General features: G+C 49.7%; 1 protein-coding gene across 2 annotated transcripts in view; it reads left to right on the forward strand.

The window, feature by feature from the left end:
- Positions 1 to 20,210, forward strand: part of KIZ (kizuna centrosomal protein) — a 28,891-nt gene extending 8,681 nt beyond the window's left edge. For both annotated transcript variants that reach the window (XM_063152683.1, XM_063152684.1), the window contains exons 5-13: positions 65 to 386; positions 1,212 to 1,428; positions 4,766 to 4,900; positions 5,402 to 5,566; positions 6,679 to 6,814; positions 7,534 to 7,672; positions 11,751 to 11,850; positions 18,399 to 18,442; positions 19,973 to 20,210. In XM_063152683.1, coding sequence (XP_063008753.1) covers positions 65 to 386; positions 1,212 to 1,428; positions 4,766 to 4,900; positions 5,402 to 5,566; positions 6,679 to 6,814; positions 7,534 to 7,672; positions 11,751 to 11,850; positions 18,399 to 18,442; positions 19,973 to 20,076 — 1,362 coding nt within the window. In that variant the 3' untranslated portion in view covers positions 20,077 to 20,210. The remainder of the gene's footprint in view (positions 1 to 64; positions 387 to 1,211; positions 1,429 to 4,765; positions 4,901 to 5,401; positions 5,567 to 6,678; positions 6,815 to 7,533; positions 7,673 to 11,750; positions 11,851 to 18,398; positions 18,443 to 19,972) is intronic.
- The last annotated feature ends 308 nt before the right edge of the window (positions 20,211 to 20,518 follow it).

Here is a 20,518-nt window from a genome sequence, read left to right on the forward strand (position 1 = left end):
GAAGCTGCCACACACAGTTTGTGTCCTGTTTGTCTCCTCAGCCATGTCCCACTGTGTGTTTCAGGTGCTGCAGGCCGGAGGACAGGTGGGAATTGGCCCCAATGCAGCTGTGCCTGGAGAACTGAGCTATCCAGTGGCAGCCTTGCTGGGCTGCCCCACACCAGCTGCCCCAGCCACAGGAGGTTTGGGCTCTGAGCAGGAGCCCCCTCTGCGCTCCCCATCCCCTGATGGGCTCAGTCTCAGTCCCGAGACCGGCAGTGCTGCTGGAGAGGGTGAGGAGGGAGCAGCAGGACACGGGGGCCTGGCTGCCAGTGAGGAAGGCTCTGAGCAGCTCAGCTCAGCTTCTGGTGCCAAAGCAGCCCCACCAAGGGCGGGAAGTGTTCCAGGTATGTCAGTGGTGTGTGTCCCTGTCTGCCTCCCCCCCAGCCAGAGCCTGCCCACAGCTGCTGCTCCTCCTGCTCCTCTGGCACTGGGCCTGGAGCGTGGTGGCTTTGCTCCCTTTTTCTCTCTTTGTTCATTTTGACTCCATTTCCTCCCAGGCTGCTCAACAGGACAGGGAAAGACACACTGGGGGCTGATCCTGGTCAGGGGCACTGTGAGGGAAGATTACCTCACTGCTGTGCCCACAGAGGCCCTGGCATAGTTTAGCCTCATCTGAAGAGGTGTAATGTGAACCTGCTTCACCAGAGGAGTCACTTCTGGGTCAGGCAGACTCCCTTCTCCCTCAGAGCAGGGCTGGGGGCTGATTGATTACCCCAGAGCTGATTTGGTCAGCTTTGATTTCCCCCGGTCTCTGTGCCGAGGGGGTTTCTGAGAAGTGCCAGGTTTGTTCCCAAACCCCAAAGGCTGCAGCCTCTCTGGACTCCCCCTTGTGAGAGGAGCGTGCAAGGACAGGGGCCGAGGGCAGGGAAACCCACAGACAAGAGGGATGGATGGATTGGATGGATGGATTGGATGGATGGATTGGATGGATGGATTGGATGGATGGATTGGATGGATGGATTGGATGGATGGATGGATGGATGGATGGATGGATGGATGGATGGATGGATGGATGGATGGATGGATACTCTCTCACACAGGGTGAACAACATGGGTAAGCTTGCTTTCAGTCCCTACACTGTGAGCTACTCCATGGTCCTGCTGATGTTTTGAGAAGAATAATTACAGGTTTTATATCTTTGATTTATTATTTTTTACTGTTATTACAGGGGCAAAGCCTATCCTGAGCAGCTGGTGGGCTCACAGGGAGGGGAGCAGTGCCAAGCTCCTGGTCCCTGCCGGTGCTGAGGAGGAGGCGAGGCCAAGCATTCCCAGCCTGCAGCAGGAGCAGGGCAGGGATGCCCAGGCTCCAGAGGGCTCCCTGCTGCCCCCACTGAACCCCCCTGCAGCCCAGGAGGAGCCCTTGGACAGCTCAGCACCACACAGGTACCACCACCTCCTTGTTTCCTGGGTCAGCTGGGCTGCTCAGGGCACCAGAGCTCACACCAGGTTCTCCCCTTCCTTTAGTACCTTGTACCTGTGCTGGGCATTCAGGGGCTTCAGGCACCTCACCGGGGTCAGAACTGGCAGGTGGATTTGCTACTAAAAGGATTTGTTACTAAAATGCAGATGGTGTTCTTTAAATGTTCAGAAATCTTATTCCAGTCAATCTGCTTGGTAAAACTTCCACTGTTTGAACATTTTTGTTGAGAAATAGAGTAAGAAAGGGTGAGGACAGTTTGCTGCAGACACAGGGCCTGTCCTCTGCTACAGGATTTTGTGGCCAACAAATGCAGCTCCAGAGCATCGGGCTAAATCCATCCTGGCAGGATTTTCAGCCCAGCAACGCCCTCATGAGACAGGCAAGTGTATCCCTGTCCTGGTGGGGCAGTGCCCACGGCGAGATGGTCCCCAGAGCTGGCCCAGGTCACCCAGGAGGGCTGGCCCAGGTCACCCAGGAGGGCTGGCAGGTCTGTAGTGAGCTGTGGTGCAAAGGAAACAGTGCTTTTACCCCTGGAGAGCAAGTGCTCCTGCAGAAGGGGTTCTCTTCTGCCAGTTGGTTGGGTTTTCCCATCTTGGCTGTTAAATCTGTTAATTCTGTTCCTGGGCATGTTGTGGTGATGCTGATGTCAGTGCTGGTTTGGGTGTTGACACCTGAGCAGAAACTGGGGGCCATGGCAGAAACTTCGGTAACTTTATCCTTTCCTATTTGCATCGGGCTGTTGCTCACTATGGAAACATCATCTAATTTACATGTAAAAAGCTTTCCCCCAGTCCTCCCTTTGTATCCCACCTGTTAATCACAGCAGAGCAGGCTAGATCACCAAGTGCCTGTGTCTGTGAGAGGAGTCAGAGCTGACCCCAGCACCAGCAGTTTAACCTTGTGTTCCTCCCTGCAAGGCCTTGCTGTGCAGTGCCTGATGAGACACAGAGCAGCTCTTGAGCCCCGGGGAAATTATGCACAAGGTTTGAGCGCCTGCATTGTCCCCAGCACACGGCTGGAACCGCAGCACAGAGCTCTCCTCCCGTTGTGCCAAGCTGAATGCCTCTGCTTCTCAAGGCCATGGATGTGGGATCATCGCCACTGCTTGCTGGTGCTGCAGGAAAGATACAGGTTTTAATTTGCTTTACCTGAAAATGAAAAGGCAGATCCACCAGCAGGAGCCGTTCTCTTGCTGTGCTCACTGCCAGGTGGGCTTTCCAAGGCACCTGGAATGCAGCATACACACTTGAGCCTTGCAAAATTAATTAGCCAAAAATCTTGTGGAAAAGCTTGCAAGTGATTAGTGCGTGAGTTTCAATTGCACACGTTACACAAAGTATGGGAATGCAGCTTCCTCTGCTCTGTCACACCATGGATTCACAACATGTGATGTCCTTCCAGTCCCCGTGGTTTTCTCTTGTGAAATTCCTGTGCTGGCTGAAGAAATGTGCTAAAATTCACCAAATTCTGTGTATTTGTTGCCTTAAGTTGAAATATTTGTAACTTGGACTCTCCCACTGTAGCAGTGTCACTGTGGCATCAGAGGGAAGGAATTGTTCATACACTTCTGGTGAATTACCTGAAATGAGTACAAAGGATGGTGTTGAAAGGAGCAGAGACCATGGCTGACTCCAGAGGCAAAACCAGTCCTTGTTGTGTGCCAGGAAGCCACGAGTTTTTATCTTTATCTGTCCTACTGCAGAGATGCCAGCCTCTGTTTTTTAAGGAGTTTTCAGTTTTTTCCCCTGCAGTGAAGTGTTTGCAGCCAAGGCAGGGAGATGTTGTTGGGAAAGGTGATTGAGCAGAAGGTTTCCATCTCGCTGCAGGTCACAGTAGGGTGCTGCAGCTTTGCTGCCTCAGTTATCAGAACTGGTGATTGTTGGACAGTGTTCCAGAGGATCAGAGGCTGCTCCCCTGCCTTCTCACACCCAGCCCCACGGGAAGAGCCTGGGATGGGTTTCCTGTCAGCAGCCCCCTGGCACCACAGGGGCTCCTGAAGACTCCTGGAAAGGCTCCGTGTCCTCTTACCATTCCCTGCAGCACCCAGCCCTTTCTTTGAGGGCTTAAACCCGGGGGGTGGCAGGCGGGGGGAGAGGGTCTCTGAGAATTAGTGTGCAGAAAGATGATGACTATTTTAAGGCCTGAGCTGAGGGGGTGGAAAAAGGCAGAGCTAATGCCTGTGCTGCTTCAGCTGCATTGAGGAGGACTTAGCACAGATGGATTGTGCATTACAAAATGTAACACATAATTCAAGCTGTCAGCTTAATCAGACTGTTTCCAGGAAGCAACCTGTAAAAGAGAAGGACCTCTTGTTTGCTGACCTCTGATCCGTAGCCTGCTGCAGATTGTCATACATTTTGTTTTTCTTTATGTTGGTGTCCCTTCCTTCCCCTTCCCTTTTTATTATTGTATCCCTCTCGAGTGGCACCCTGGAAGGACCACCCAGCGGGAGGAAAACAATGGGAAACGAGCCGGCCGCTGGAATACAGGGTTTGTAAGGCTGGGGGAAAAGAGAAAGCACTGTTTAACTGCCTATGTGATCTCCCGGGCATTGTTTTGCTTATTAAATGTCTAGGAAACTCGACTAAAGACACAGCAGCCCCCACTTAATTGTTCACTGTTGCCCAACACTCGGAGGGAAAACACAGCTTTGGGCACAGCTCAGCACGAGTGTGCAAATGCTGCAAGTTTTTGTGCACAGAGCTTCTCCCTGGAGGCAGAGTAAGCCAGGGTTAACTGTGGAAACATGTCAGCTCCCGCATGTGGGGGAAAGAAAGAAAGAGAACTCTCTTTTGCCCCGGCTGCGGTGTTCATCGCTGGCGAGACCTGGGCTGGGAGCCCCACAAAGAGGCAGCCGGGGACCTGAATAGCCATTTACACCTCTGTCCCGGGATTAGCCCGCCCCATTGTTTCAGTGGTTAAGTCCTCATTTGCATCATTATAGAGGTGCAGCTTCATCACAACCCCTCTGAGGTTCCAGGGCTGTCCCCATACCTGTAGGTGGTCACCAGATTTGTTTCGCTTGTGAAGGTGAAGGAATTAAAGTGCTCGGCACGGGGGTAATTTGCATGCAGCAATTTCCATGCAGTGGCTCAGCCCGGGCTGATTTTTGGATGGTTCGTTTGCTCATGTGCTTCTCCCACCCCCTACCCCTTCCTACAGAGCTCGGGAACGTGGTTCTTGCCGTTGGCTTTGGAAAGCTCTAACGAAGCTGTTCATTTTCCCAAGGGATGCGATGGGAATGCACTGGAACTCTGTCACACGTCGTTGGTGACTCCCACCCTGTCTGTCCATCCGCAGGTCCGGCGGGATGCGAGCCGAGCTCCAGGAGCTCTGCCAGGCGCTGCAGCTCCTGGAGGGGCTGGTGGAGAGGACAAGCCCCCGGCACCGGGCGCTGTACCAGGGCCAGCCCTCGGGGACAGCGGAGCTGCCCAGGTGAGTGAGTGAATGCACCCGGGTAACAAACGGCCCATGTGTGCCAGAAAAACACAGCACATGGAGCAAGAGAGCAAAGGGAATCCCCAGAACTGAGTGTTGCCAAAACCAGTGCCAGGGAGCCCTCGCTGTCCCTCCTCAACCTCTGGGCCCCCAGGTGCAGAACTGGGAATTGCTGGCAACTTTATTGACAGCGATGCCCAGCCTCCACAGACTGAGACTCTTGTAGGCAGTTGATGATTGGAGGATTCCTTGGGAATTAGGAAAGAGGAGCCCCAAACAGGCCTGTCCCCCAGCTTGCCGCTGGAGGGGATGTGCTCAGCTTCCCTCTCCCTGGGTGGCTGCACCTGGTACATTCCAAGTGCTGAGTGTGACCTCCCTGTCCTGACCCTCGTGTGTCACAGAGCACCACGGATGTTTGTTTGTCCCTCTGGCTGTGCCCTGGCTGTCCTGTCTCCAGGCTGTGCTCACAGGGCTCATCCCCCCTGCTTTGTGTTGCAGTGCTTGTGCTGGGGCCAGCGGGCTGGCTCGGGGTGACCTCGAGGCGATGGAAGCCATGGTGCTGCGGCAGCTCCAGGCCGTGTCCCAGTGCATGCAGAGCAGGAGCCTCCCACCAGAGAACACCAACGAGGCCGTGGGCAGAGCAGGGCATGAGGAGCACACCAGGTATGGGGGACACAGAACCCACCAGGGCTGAGGAACATCTCTGTCCTTGCCCTGGATCCACCGAGGCAGCCAGGCCAGCACTGGCAAACGGAGCCACCGGAGCACAGAGCCTTGTGGCACTCACAGTGGGAGCATTCAGGAGTTTATTTATTTCCCTGCCTTCCCCAGTGGCAGCCCCAGGGTCCTCCCAGCTCATCAGGTCCACAGTGTCTCCCACTCTCTGGCAGGCAGGGAATTGCAGGAACTCCAGACACCTCTCAGCCAGCCATTCCCAGGATCTGAAAGTAAGGCTGACAAATGTAATTCTGAGAAGGAAATTATTCTGTTTGAGACAGAAGATGCACGTGGCCTTTGAAAACAACAAAGTGCAGTTACACAAAATGGACTTTTTTTTCCGTGCATATGCCACAAGGACAAGTGAGAATTACTTTTTTTTTTTTTTCAGGTCTCTTTAACCTAGGAATGAAAACAATTTCCATTCTGCCTTGCTTAGCTTCTGTCTAGACCTCCCTCCCTGTCGCAGGCTCCGCAGTGCTCAAGTGCTGGCAGGATCGGGGCACTTGTGAGCGCTGCAGAAGGGTCTCTCTGCAGTACCTGCCTCTCTTGCAAGGCTGATACGCCTGCGGGCACCAACAGCTCCTTGTGTCTCCTGAATGGTTTCTTAGGGACAAACACTCCTGGAGTTAATTGGAATTCACTCCTCTGAAACTTCACTGGAGCAGCAGGAAAAAAAAAACAGCTTTGGCAAACAAAAGGATTGCAGGATTGAGATTTTCTACATTAAAAGACACTTTAGTTGCTTTTTTCCTTTTCCTTTTTTATTCTTTCTGAGCAAAAGACAAGCCTGGGGCAGTGGGTGCCAGGCTGTGCCCCAGGGAGTAAGCGAGGTGCTGAGACCAGGGTTGTGTCTTTGGGTCCTGAGCCTCAGGACAGGGCAGACATGGTGATGATGATGCCCTGACCATCTTGCAGAACTCACAAATGGCTTCCTACATTTCCCCCTTTGAACATTTTTAAAAGAAAAAAGTGGGAATTAAGGACCAGATGGGTGGTGGCTTTTCCCAGCACGTGTGGGTGGGGTGTCTCACTGAGGGTGCTGGTTTGTTCCTCAGGGACACGGAGGCGCTGAGGACTCTCCTGAGCCACCATGGCTTGTTCCTGAAGCAGCACCAGGTTCAGCTCCCAGAGCAGGTGGCAGAGATGTTTGAGCAGCTGCTGGCTTCAGGAGAGGAGGAGCAGGAGCGCCAGGTGGGCACTGACACCTTGGGTAAGTCAGGGGCACTGGAGGCTCTGCACCGCTGTGGCTGTGCCCTGGCACAGTGTGGCAGTCAGGGCAAGGGCAAGGGGCAGTCTGTGGTTAAGCAGCCCTGGGGTCTCAGGGAAATATCTCCAATGCTTCATCCCACAGGAAAAGGGACTTTTAAGGTTCCTACCCTTTATGCCAGTCAGGCATTGGAACAAGCTCACCCCTTTGCTCTGGTGCAAACCAACATGAGGCTTCTATCTTCGTCTTTTTCTGTGAATTTTTATAATGAATGATGTATTTTGACTTTTTTTAAAGTAGAGTGAGGTTTGGTGCTGAACATGCAGAGCATTTTATAAATGGTAGCTCACTCATGGTTTTTCTAAGTTAATGCAAAAGTTTACAGCTAATTATTTAAATAAATCAATAGAAATTGTATTCCATAGGCTGTGAGTGCCTCGGCCCCTTACTGTGATGTTAATTGATTTACTAATCAGTGAGAGAGTTAGGGCAGAACATAGAGTAAATATTACAGACTCAAGTCCATATTTCTGTCCCAAAACCAGCCCCAGAGGAACACCCTAGATGTCAGGTAGTGGAACATCTAACAGAAACACCCTGAAAGCAGATTACCCTGGGAGCGTAGATTAGCCTGAATGCGTGTTGGAAAACGCTCGAGGGGGAGGATAATGGAGATGTGGCTGTTTCTGTTTTGAATGCTCAGACTGTGCTGAGAGAGGCCCTTCCAGGAGAGTGTGGGGATGAGCCACCTGTGCAGAGTGATGAATCCTCTCTTGGCCTGCCATCGATCCCGACCAACGGCGGGGAAGGAAAGCAGGGGGAGCTGGCACGGCGAGAACCAGGTAAGGGTGTTCCAGCTCTGGCTGCCACTGCAGCTTCCTGCTCTGGACATAGGGGAGTTCTGTCCAAACCCCCAGGGACTGGGACATAGCCACTGGTAGATCAATGTACATTTGTGATGGATTTGGGGGATTTTCCTCAATATCTTGGTATCCTTTGTGATTCTGGCTTTCCAAACTAAATGATGCCTGTGGTGGTGGGTTTTTCTGCAAGAGAGAAAAGGCCAGGCCCTGTGGTCACTGTAAAATGGATGAGTGAGTTTTGTGTGCATGTTTGCAAGGCATCTCCCATTTAGGAACTGGGGGATATATTTGCTGCCTCTTATGACAAAGCCAGACCACAGAAGGAATTGCCAAAATGAAAGGGTTCATGCAGGGCCATATCCCAGCTCTGGACATGCTGGTGTTGGGGAGAGCCCAGTTCGTTCCTTCACACAAGGAGGGAATACATTATTCCAGTGATGGCAGCTCGCTTGCTCTGCTCGTGGAGCACCCCTTCCATCAGAGTCTGGCAGCAGCAGGCAATTAGGCTGCTGTGCTCTTTGCACAGCAAATGCAAACAGGCTGCTCCAGGCTCTGAAATCCACGCCACTCTTATGTGCAGAGGCAACCAGACTTTGATTTAAGCTAATTTCCTGCAGTGGGTCTGGCACACGCCACTGCCACCAGGCATTGCTGCAGGTTGTTTGTTTCCCAAATCCACAGGGTCTTCAATTCCTCAGGACATTTGGTTGGCTTGTCCTTCTGTGAGGAAGCTACAGAGAGGCAGGGTAGCAAGTTCCCAGTGGGCGCTGCTTTTATGAGCGGTAATGGATAGTTTAGATCAATAAACAAGAGATAACAAAAGTGGGAAATTAAAGGGAGTAGGGCTTAAAAGCAAGCAAACCGGTCTGATGGCTGCCGCTTTGAAATGGTTTCATTACGGTGTGTTCACATCCACAAGTCACAGGCTGGAGTGAAGATGAGAGCAGGCAAGGAAGTGTGGTGGGAAAGATTCCCATTACAGGTGGAAGGGGTGGCTGCATATTAACCTCAGGCCCAGCATTCGCCTGGGTTGTACAATCCCACCCCGGCGGCTCCGTGCCGCGGGCGACTTCAGAGGGAGCAAACCCAGCTGCTCGCCCTGAGCACAGATTAAATGTCAGATCACAGGGCCCACGTTGGCAGAAACAAAGGTGGGGAGCACGGTGCCTCTTTAATTCCTTGTAATCATGTTCCACGTTTGCACCGTGTGAATATCCACTCTGCAAGCCTGTCAGGGCCCGCCGTCTGTGTTACAGGGGTCAGTGTCTGTGGTGGAGATCCAGTAATTATATGGCAACTCCAGAGAGTGCTGGTTTGATTCTTTCCATGAGTAATTGACTGGGGATCATTAGAATAGCATGGGGCAGATCCTTGCCAGCCAGGAGCCGTGCCTGTGCCAGCCAGGAGCCTCCTCCCCTCTGCCTCCTGTACCAAAGCTGCCTGATAACAGTGGCTCCCTCCAGCCAGTGCCATCATTGAGACTTCCTGACCTCTCCTGGCTCCCTCACAGAGCAGACGTGCAGCTCCTAATGCTTGCTGTGTGTAAAAATGCCAAGAAGCTCCTCAGCCAAACCCAGTAACCCAGTTCCAGCCCGTCCCTTGTGAGGGTGCTGTCTCTGCTGTTCCTGTGTCTCCAGGAGTGAGGCTTCTCACACCTCGCTTGAAAGCCAAGCTGCTCCTTTCAGACATGATTCATCTTCAGCCCGTGATCTTCTTCGGGCTTCTGATTCCCCTCCCCTCCTCTCCCTGCCAGGCAGCTGCTCATTCCCTTTTATCATCACCATTTGCTGTGGCCCGGGGGCTCTGGAGTCATTATGGGCCTAAAATAGAAGCCACATCTCTTGTGTGTTGGCTTTTGGGCTCAAACAACTTGTTTTGAGGGGTTTAGATGAACTGATATTTGACAGCCATCCATACAGGATTGTTTTGCTGTATGACTTTCTCTGAACTTAAGGGATACAAATTTGGGTTGATTTTTTTTTTTTTTTTAATTTCGGTATTTGCTGCATTTTTTAAGTGTTGGTTTGAAACACCAAAAGCCTTTTGGGCCTTTGGGGTTTGATAGACTTCACTGTGAAAGCTGTGTGGACACACTTCCAAGCAGCGTTTAGGGCAGCACTGTGGGAACACTTCTGGAGTTTTGATTCATTTTTCTTTCATTCTGTTACATAAATTGAGAACCAAAACGTTAATTTATGTGAATATCTGTAAATATTCCAGTAATATTTGTGTTGGTTCTTTAATGCCCTGTCCAGAACTCATGGGTGGCCACCTGTGGACAATGGGCTTTAAAGGGATTGTACCTGGTCCACAGCTGGCCCAGGGAGGAGCTGGCTGATAACAGCGGGCTCCTGTGATACCAGGTTATGTGAGAATACAGGGGGAGAGCAGAATACAGGGCTCATTCTCAGCTCCTCCACGGATGCTTTGTTTTTTTATGGGGAAGACTCAAAAGAAATTGTTCAGCTCTTCTGCTGTTCCTGAGGTAGGTGAATAATGCGAGATTAAGAAGGATAAAACCCATTATTTCTTGTTTTGCTGGATGACTGTTTAAGAGTCTCATTTATGAGTAGGAAATTGCTGATTTTATTGAAGGGGCAGGTTTTTTAAATCTTTAACAAAACCAGATTCTCTCTCTTCCCTTCACTTGTCTTTGATTTGAGCAGGCGTTAAGGCTGTAGAGGATTTGAATAAAAATGGTGTCACTGCTCCACTCCTTGGGCTCTGCTTTAAACAGCTGGAACAGCACCCCCAGCTGCTCTCCAGGCCTAAAATCTCCTGTAGGAATAAGGAGGAAAAGCCCTATTGCAAAGAAAAAATCAGCCCTTCTTTATGTATTATATGGGAACATGGAGGGGCACAAGCTGGATTCTGCCTTCCTTTTCAAGCCACCTTTAATGAGCCAACAATTGGGTGACCACTTTTCCCACACCCACGTGTCCTTCCTGGTGAGGTCCTCCTTTGAGGATTCTGAGGTGCTGCTTGGAGTGCACCAATTAAGGCATTTAATAAGTCTCACTCAACCTTTTGCTCTGTTTGATATAATTTGATACGTTTGGGATAGAGGAAGCTCCTTGGGCCAGCGCCAGGTTGGACATTGCACTTAGGTCAGTGTGGATGATGCCATCCAGCAGCTCATGTTGGACACTTAAGTTCCTCAAGGACCTCTGAGTCTTTGTGAAATTGTGAATTCTGGGTGGAAGTCCTTCATCCATCTCTAAGCAGAGGCAGCAGCAGCTTGAGCGCTGGTTTTGGGGGAGAGGCAATGCCATGAGCTGTGATACATCATGGAAAAGGGGGGATAATTTTTTTTTTTTTTAAACCACTTTATCTTTTTTCCCCTCTCATTCTTGATTTCTCTCTCTTCCTGGGCTGACTCTGGCACCTCTTTTCTGGAAGTGCCTGAGACCAAGCAGGACTTTTGCTGCTGCAGTCCAAGTGCAGAAGGGACTGGGAATGTGCACAGCCAGTTAGGAAGTGGAGAATCCAATGTGGACAGAAATACTGAATTATCCTGGGTAGGGACATTGGTGAGAGCAGGGCTTGGTTGTAGTTTCAGTGCTGTAGATAAAAACATATATAGAAAATATATGTATGCAAAGCAGCCTTTTAAAGTGGGATTTGTGCTTGAGCATCGTGTGCTTTGGAAACGAATACAAAGATGAGCAATTGTCTGACTCCAGTGAATGAATCCATTTGCCTCTTCTTTTTTTTTTTTTTTCCCTAAATCAATCTTTACAGAATGGAAATGAGATCCACAGAGCAGGGGAAAAGGGAAGAAAGGAAAGTGGGGATAACAGGTTTTGAAATAGTTGTGTGTTTGGCTGTTTAAGTCACAAAAATCTCAAGATATGTGTTTAATTTGATTTTTATAAGATTTATTTATTTTTGTCTATTGGAAGAGAATGGTTGAAAACACAGAGGTATCAAATAGCATTGACAGAACTGTAACGTTCCAAAACAATCTACATTTAAGGGGAAGGAGAACAAAAATAACCTTTCTGCTTAATGTGAATGGGAACTTGGAAGGTTCATAGTCCCTGTTTTTCCTGCACAGGTGGGGATCACAGCCACGACAGTCCTGAAGGAAGTGACAGTTTGGGAACGCATTTGGAAAGCAGCTTCTTGTCAGATGGAAGCGCTCCTCCCTTCTCCAGGTGAGGCTCTAACACTGGAAATGGTTCCATGAGGGAAAAACCCCGACAGAAAAGGGCTGAAGCTCCCCTGATTTATTTTTGTACTTGGACCAGGGTTAAGGTTGGTGTTTCTGTAATCAAACACTGCAGGTTTGGAACACCTCAGGATATGAGCTTCTCCTTGCTTTAATCTTCTTGCTGCACAGATTTTTAGGCTGCTGTGGGTGAGGCCAGTTCTGATTCTGCAATTGCTATTAAAATCATAAGAGTTTCTATAATTCAAGCACATTAAATATGAGCTGTAACTGAGCATTGATGACTGGCGTTCCTGCTTTTGTGTGGGATTAATTCTTACCATCTTAGGTTCAATTGATTTCTCTTTTCGTATTTTCTGGCACTTTGAGAATGACAAGCCAATGATTTATCCTGCCCTGTGCTATGAAATGCAAAGGTGTTCCTGTAGATGAGTTTTTGAAATGTTATATTTTAGCCCTTCCCTGAAGCCTGGGCTAGCAGGAAGAGCAGGATAAGGGCTTGAGAACTTACTTATAGGATCACTGCGGCTGAGTAAAATGTGTAATTTAAAATTAACTATGTTTTATTTAAAATAAAAACTTTTCAAACTAAACCCCATTGCTGCTCTGCCGGCCAATCGTGCCTGCAGCCACTTCTGCCTCAGTTAGATGCTGTAGATTTTTTTTACCTTTTTTTTTCTTTTTCTCCAGTTTTGATTTGTAATAGATTTCAAATAATTCCCTCTGGTCTATAATTCCAGGCCTCTCAGTGCTCAGCAGCAGCAGCAGCACACTTTGTGCAGGGAGACGCGATGATGCTGCTTTACAAAGCCATGGCAATAAAGCTTGTAAGTCAGTGTTAGAGTTAGTTTCTGTAAATGTTTCTGTTAGTTTCTCCCAGCCACAGCAGGGTTTGGGAGCAGCCCTGGGTGCCCGGAGTGCGGCACAGGGAGGAGGAAGAGGCAGAGCTGTTTGCTGTGCCGTGCCGCAGTTCTGCGGCACTGCAGCTCTGCTCCCGGCAGCCACTCCTCGGGCTTTATTGCTTTCACAAGTGGTCTCAAACCCACTACTTGAGAATAAACATCCCTGCGAGCTCGGCCGTGGCACTTTATAAATTCTCCTTTGCCGCGTTTTGTCACTGAGCTGATGAGTGACCTCGGCGCGGACCCCGCCGGACCGGAATAAAAACCGTGGCTCCTCTGATGTCCCCCAGACAATAATTATCATGTGCCAGTTAAGCCCAAACTACAGCTGAGGGATTTTACTTTAAAGCGGAGGCTCGGGCGCAAAAATGCATTTATAGCTCTTTGTCTGGCACCTCATTATGTGTGGGCCTGATTCATTAAGTAATTGGTTTGCAGTTGTTTACATGAGTATTAAGGCTTTCTATTCAGCAGCCTTTGAGATACACATTGTGCAAATGTTGCATGTTATGAATGCGGAATGAGGGGCCGGGGCCCGGCCCTATTGGCTAAACACTGCGCGCTGTTGAAAAGCAAGAGAAAGAGATTGGGTGCTGTTTTGCATAGCAATGACTTTCTTAATAAGCTTTACAGATTGATACACACAAGCTATAAAAGATGCAAAGAGATACTCTTAGCACATTTATCCATGCTCGTTTCACTATTATGGGCCTGGAGAAGGGAAGAATTGAGGGCTTTCATACTCGGGTTTTCAGTGCATGTCTTCAGTGCATGAGACTTAATAGAATCCGATGTTTATTGTATTATAAATCATGGGGAAGTAGGCAGATCTGCAACAGTTTATTATTAAAGATTCTTTCAATGTAAATCTTTTTCTGCCATTGTATTTCCTACAGCAAAATCATTTTGTGGTTGAGTGGGGATGAAAGGCATAATGTACGACGGAGTGAGTCTTAATAGGAAGCTGCTCTCCGAGTAAAGACCACTTGTTCCCTTTTGTTCAGCAGTGCATGCCAGAGCTTCCTCTTCTCCCATAAATGCCGCCTGCTCTACCTCCAGCAAGAAAACCGCTTTTCCCTGGCTCCTTTACTTTCCCGGGGGAATATTTCTACGCAGGGAGATGCACCTCTGGGTGGGGTGTCAGGGTGCTGCAGCAGGCGAGAGGGCGTTAAGTGGCGTGGTCCTGGGGGGAGAAGGTATCAGAAGTCAGGGCTGAGGATGCTGGCGAGTGCAGGCGGGTGGGCAGCTATGTGTGTGGCATTCCGGGGGGCTGTAGCGATGGATGCAGCCAGTGGAGGTCACTCGCTTTCTGGGAATTCCCCATTTCGGATGCAGGCGTTTTATTTTTCTTTGACTTGTTTGCGCTGTCTCGTTTCCAAATAATCTGGAGATTAAAGGTGCGTTATCAGCTGAGAACCAAAGCCCGCTTTGGATTTGTCAGGACACCAACACGGCATAAAGTCTTTTAAACTTTAATTAATCTGCTGGAAGGACTCTGGGGGGGGTCTCTGAAGGCCGGTATTCAGCCCTGTTGCCCAACACAGCTGTAGTGACATGCAAATAGAAGTTGGCAGAGTGGGATTCATCTCTTAATCGTTCCTGGGCTCGTCGCCTTTGGCCATCGGGGGGCACTCGGGCTCTGTGCATCCCCCCTTCCCCCTTCTTGAGCCAGTCCTGACACTGAAAACTGCTGTGCTCTGAGGAGACATCCCAGAGCTTTGGGGCTGGCAGCAACTCGGGATATGCACAAATGTCTTTCCCTTGGAAATCCAGGAGAAGTGCCATTGTGTCGGTCTGGATTTGTGGGAGGTGCACCCAGGAACAAGGCAGGATCTGCTGGTTTTATCCCCCCAGTTGTCCAATGGCTTCGTAAGAAGCTGACTGAAAATTCCAGCAGGATTCTCTGCTGTTCCAGCTGTTTGTGTGGGCTTTGTTTCCTCTGCCTGCACCCCCAGCTGTTGCAGAAGCAGTGCCCTGCCAGGTGTGTGGGGAGAGGCACCAACATCTGCCAGCTTAGCACAGAGGGAACAGTGGATTTTTTTGGCACTGCCCCTGCTCTCCTGCAGAGCGTCCTTGCAGCGTTGTGATGCATCTTTGTGTCAGTGGGTTTTTTTTTTCTCCAGCGTGGTGAATCCAAACAGAGACTGGTCTTAGATGCAGCTCGACAGAAATCTTTGTATCCTAAAATAAGGGTCGTCCTACTCACAGTGAAATTACTGAAATTCAGTGTTACTACTCCAGCTCTGGCATGATGAATGGACTTTTGAGTTTATACTGCCTATGTGACACTGTGCAGAATATGTACTGTAGGTACTTGGTTTCCCAGGGTGGGAAAATTCCTCTCTTGGCATTTAGCATTTCCCAAATTTTTGGGTGTCTTTTTCGTTTGACACTAAAACATAGAAGTTCAACAGGTGCTTTAGCAAGACAACCTCAGGCCACAGTAAATGTTTTCTGCTGTTTTCCAGCAAGCTCCCTTGATCACCTTGGCTCTTGTTGTCCTGGAATTTTCCTTGATGCCTCAGGTTTTAGCTTTTATATTTTTCTGATTCTGTACTGCTTTAGTGTGTAGATCTGAGCTTCATATTAAGGGATAGCAAGCTCTCTTCATAGAGTAGGGAGACAAAACAATTCCCTCTCTAGCTGGGGACCAAGGACAAACAATCCAAATCTCAGCCCCAAGAACACAAACAACAGCGGAATGAAGAGAGAAAAACAAGAAGGATGAGACTTCCTAACCTAAAGCTATAATTGGACAATTAATTCCAATATGCAAATGGACCAGAACTTATAAAAGTGAGGGACCTTGTGACCAGTCATCCATTTTTGTGACCATTTTGGTTCATCTTGGGTGTAGCCCTGGCTGGGCTCTTGTACTGCCCAAGGTGCATCCATTGAGGATATCCTTTTCATAAATCCCTACTTTTTTCTTTAACTCCATCTAGCCTTTGTTCTAGGTCAGCTTTCACAAGGCATCATCCTCTTAATATTAATTTTCATTATAGAGGAAAAAATATTTTCTTGGAGCTTTTTCATTCCTTACTGTTGCAGCATCTTCAATACACAAAAAGCCTGTTTCATCAGAGAAATGGAGAGATTAAAAGGCTCTTTGAAGTGAAACTGGTTTGGGTTTTCTCTTTGTCAGAGCCTGGGTTCAGTTTGGAATTATTTTAGGGAAGAAGCAAATGTGTAAATGGATATCGGAGGGTCACGGCGGGGATTAGTGGAGGCGCTGGAACCAGCCTGGCTCCATTTACAGCCCGAAACCGTCTCGGCGGAGGTCTGTGCCCATTGTGTGCTGCGGCTGCGGGTGAGCGCAGCTGCTGCGCCACGCCAAGGTGCTGCTGCACCTCCCCAGCCGCACACACCTCACCCCAGGGTTTATCCCCTGCTGCATTCCCCAGGTTTGGGCTGCTTCTGGAGCTGCTGTTCCCCCTCTGGCCTTTCTGATGTCCTCACGCCGTTTTCTGTATCTGTGTGCTGACAGCTCTCGTGCCGAGCCTTTGCTGCCACCCTGTCCCCATCTCCTTTCTCTGGGGATGGCTGGGCTTGGCTTTCTGGGGAGTGAACCCCATTCCACACCCGGTGGGTAAGCCCTGGAAGATGAACCCCAGGCAGCAGATGGTGGTCAGTAGAACACAAACATCTCTCTCCCTGCTCTTCTGCCAGCTTTGATCTTTCTCTTTGTGGGAAGCTCTGGTGGCAGTGAGGTATCCAGATGTTTCTACAGCCGTGGAGGTCCTTTCTCCATGGATCCCTCAGCTGGATCTGGAAGAGCAAGGCCTGGAGATGTGGGCAGTCCTTCCTGGTGATCCTCAGCACTGGACCCAAAGCACTGAACCGCTGGTGTTTGTTGTGGGACAACAACCACTGAGAGAAGTGGGACAGAACTGAGGAAAACTAAGTTGTCAAATGGCTTTTGTGAGAAGCTAACTGAAAATCCCAGGAACCCCACGCTCCCATTCCAGCAGCAGGCTGGGATGTGGCCGAGGGGAAGCGATGGCTGCTGCCCCCTGATCTTCTCCTCTGCTACTTGAAATGGTTCCTGTGCCAGCATCCATAGGAGAAGCCTCGCCAGCTACAGCTCAGCAACAAGTGGTTTCCTGCTTCATACCCCAGGGAAAACAGTGCAGCCTCTTGAGCAGATTTTCATAGGCTGAGATGCATGGAGCACCTCCTGGGAAGTGCTGAGGACCAGGAGATCTGGGAAAGGGAGCAGGAGCTCAGGGTGTTGAGCAGGATCAGCCCAGAGGCTCTGGCTTCAAATCCTTTCTGGGTATCCTGTTGAGTGAAGACCTTTGAAGGAGAAGTGAGAGTACAAGGCAGTGTGGAGTTTTGTTTGGAATAAAAGGGAAAGCCAGTGGGCTGGTGCACTAAAGGAATGTTGGAGAAACATTTGAAGCCCAACAGTTTAAGGTTTTTCACTGAATAAGGTCATTATGAGTTACATCACTGTTAGTACTCTGCTAGAGCTGTCACTTGGTACTGGCACTTCTGCCTTGGTTTGGTGCCTTGGTGGAACCTGGGCTGTGTTTAATATTCTGGGAATTTCTGTCCACAAAGCAGGAGCCTTTGGAGAGGAAATGAGATTTAAACAGTGGGAGCTTTCTCTGAGTTAAAAGGAAGAGTGGCTGCACCACTGGTAGCTGCAGTGTGTGAAACTTCACATGTGCCTTTCCAGCTGCAATCCTAAATTCTGACTGAATACTGAGGGTAACACTAGCAAGGAATAATTTTTGCTTTGTTTTGTCTCCTTCACAAGTGCCTCCACAGTAGTGGAATATTTGTAGCTCCCCACTTTAAACACTACTGTATTGGCTGCCACATTTTTAAATGAAACACAGCAAATCACAGACATTTCAGAGTCCTGTTGTGACTGAGGCCACAGCTTCAAACTGCACCTTGACATTGACTTACATTTCACTGCTTGGCCCAGTGATGTCCCAAATATCTGCTATTTGATCTTCCTTATTAAAATCAGCTGAAGCTTTATTTTTGGAGCTTCTTGCAGGACTGCTGCTGTAACAGTTAATTCTCCCCCAGTTTGCCCCCGTGTGATTATTCCCCAGCCCCAGCACAATGCACACGCTGCGCACAAAAGATCAAAATGATTCCAGCTTGTTTGAGAGATTCAAAAGGGCCTGTGATGCTCCAGACACAAGAGCAGCCATTTAGCAGAGCAGGCTCGGGCTGCACACACATCAAGGTAGATCAAAGGCAGTGGAGATTGCACATTGCCGTGGGGCTGGGGGACAGCACCAGGACCTGGAGGAAGTGCAGGGAACAGCACTGGGGGGATTTGGTTTTGTTTGGATTTTGTCTTTCTGTACTTTGCGTGTTCTGGAAGGTGGCAGCAGCTTGGCAGGGCCCTGCTCCTCTGTACCTTAACTCTGTGCTGGTGTAAATCAGTGCTGTTACCAGGGAATGACTCCAGGAACTGCTGGAGTCCCTCCTACACATGAATTTCTCCACCTTTTAGGTGAAGAAGTCCATGATTAAATAGTTATTTTAAAAAAATAGTTACAGAAGTTACTAGGCTGCTGTTTTTTCAAACCATTTCACAGTATTTTTTTAAAAAATCACTTATTTTTTTATTGGAGACATTGTGCTGATTGTTTGAAATGTTTTACAGGACTGAATTGCGGAAGGAAACAGTACCTGCCATAAAATCCAAAGGTAAGAGACAAATGTTACACTACTGAAAATTAGTGCTTTCTAGTTAAATTTGTACCATAGAAGCCCTCCCAGAACAACATTATGATCTGTATAAGGTAAAGGGGAAGCATGGAATTTCCCTGTCTCCTGTGGGAGCCAGCAGGGAGCTGAGGAGGACAGATCTAGGGCAGAGAGGAGGTGTTTGTGGCGGGGTGATGTGGAACGGGTTGGGATCTTGGCAGGGTTTAATCAAACGCCAGTTAACAGCATGTGGAGGGAACTGGAGAGGGAGAAACCAGGGCATTCCTTGGTCTTCCCTGGGACCTGGGACATGGGTGGGTGCAGCTGGAAGGTTTTATGTGGCCAGGCTGCTTTTATTCTGAATTGGTGTCTGGACCCTGTGTGTTTTTGCTGCCCACACATTCCAGTTCCCCCTTTACCCCCTGCAAGGCCCTCCAGAGCGTGCAGCCGCCTCTGACAGAGCCTCCTGCCAGCGGGGCAGTGCTGGGGGCCAGGATCTCTCTGCCTGGAGCCCTGCTCTGGGTGCTGGCAGTCCGCAATGGCCTGGTTTTAGAAGTGTGGCATTGAACAGGGGTACAGATGCCATCAAGGACAGCTGCTTTGGTGGCACTTGAAAGGCTCTGGCGTGCCTGGCCCCTTTCCTCTCTTGGAGCTGTTCAGCGTGGCAGCCAACACAGGGCTGGCTCTGATGTTCCTGCAGCCCAGGGGGCCGGGGATGGAGGATGAAAGATGCAGATGCTGCATTTATAGATAAGGTGTTCATGGAGCTGGTGCCATCAGAGGCACCAAAGTGCCTCAAACACGAGCTGCAGTGTCTGTGTGAGTGTGACAGCCTTCCCCCTCCTGCTGTCCCTGGCTGAGCCCTGGGCCTCATCCCCGCTGCCTTTGGACAGCCAGCAGCCTCTGGATTAGGTGGGAACAGTGGCTCTGTCAGCCACTGTGGCCCTGACTTCACATGCCACACTTCCTGCTCTGTCCTATCCATGGGTCAGAAGAATTCACATCTCCAGAAATCTCTCAGGCACTCTGAACTGCCGTGGGATTCTGCTGCTGTCAGTGAAAGGGTTTGCTGATTCCCAGAGCCTAAGGTTAAAGCCGTGTTCTCCATGAGATCAGGCCTGCCTGGATCTGCTCTGATCTCCAAGTGGTGATTTTTCATTTGTGATGTCATTGCCATTTTTGTGCCAACTCTGATGTCATGGCCCGCTGGTGACTTCATCGCAGGGTCAAGTAGTGGGGAGAAAAGGGAAGAGAGTAGACAAAGCTGCAATTCAGGCAGCAGCTGGTCAAGTAAATTGCTTGGAGTGGAAATGTTCTGCCCAGCTACCTTGTGGCACAATGGAGTGGGAGCGCTGAATGAGGCCGCTGTCCAGCACAGCCGCTGCACTGCCGGACACTGCGCCAGACACGCGAACCTGGGGCTGGGCTCCCAACTCCCAGCCCTTGGTCAGCCTCGTGCTAATGGCTGTGACAAGTGGCAGGGCCACAGAAAAGGTTTTACACCTCTGCTTTCCTTCTTCTCACCCACAGCGTTCTGGGGTGAATCTGATGACAGCAGCTCCGAGCTCGAGGCTGCGCTGCGCCCACAGACCCACGGCACGGATTCAGATGACTTTGATGAATTCTATGACTGAGATTCTCCCACTGGCTTTGGGGAAGAAACAATCTGTGTTTTCCTTTACACAGTGAGTGTGCCACAGGCTGAAGCACTGCCTGTCACTTAATTGGCAAAGAAAACTTAAATACCAAATAAACATAATGGGTCCTATATATTGTCTGTGTGCTCTCTCTGGCCTGCAGTGTTTTCCTGCTCTCACAGGAACCCTGCCCCATGACAGTCCCCTCCCAAGGCTTGTGGCATCCCAATATTGGGACTCCAGCACTAAACAGGGTTTGGGAAGAAGCAGCCAAGCATTGTGGGTATGCAGACAGGCGCTGCTGGGGTGGGCTGGCATGTTTGATCTTTATCTTCTTCTGCAGCAGATCAAGAAGAAAAAATGCATAAAATGTCCATTTGTAATTCAGCACATTTTGGAACAGAGCAGCATTTACATGTGGCAAGCCCCAGTGCTTTCC

Source organism: Melospiza melodia, chromosome 3, assembly GCF_035770615.1.
Source record: "Melospiza melodia melodia isolate bMelMel2 chromosome 3, bMelMel2.pri, whole genome shotgun sequence".
Taxonomy (NCBI): Eukaryota; Metazoa; Chordata; class Aves; order Passeriformes; family Passerellidae; genus Melospiza; species Melospiza melodia.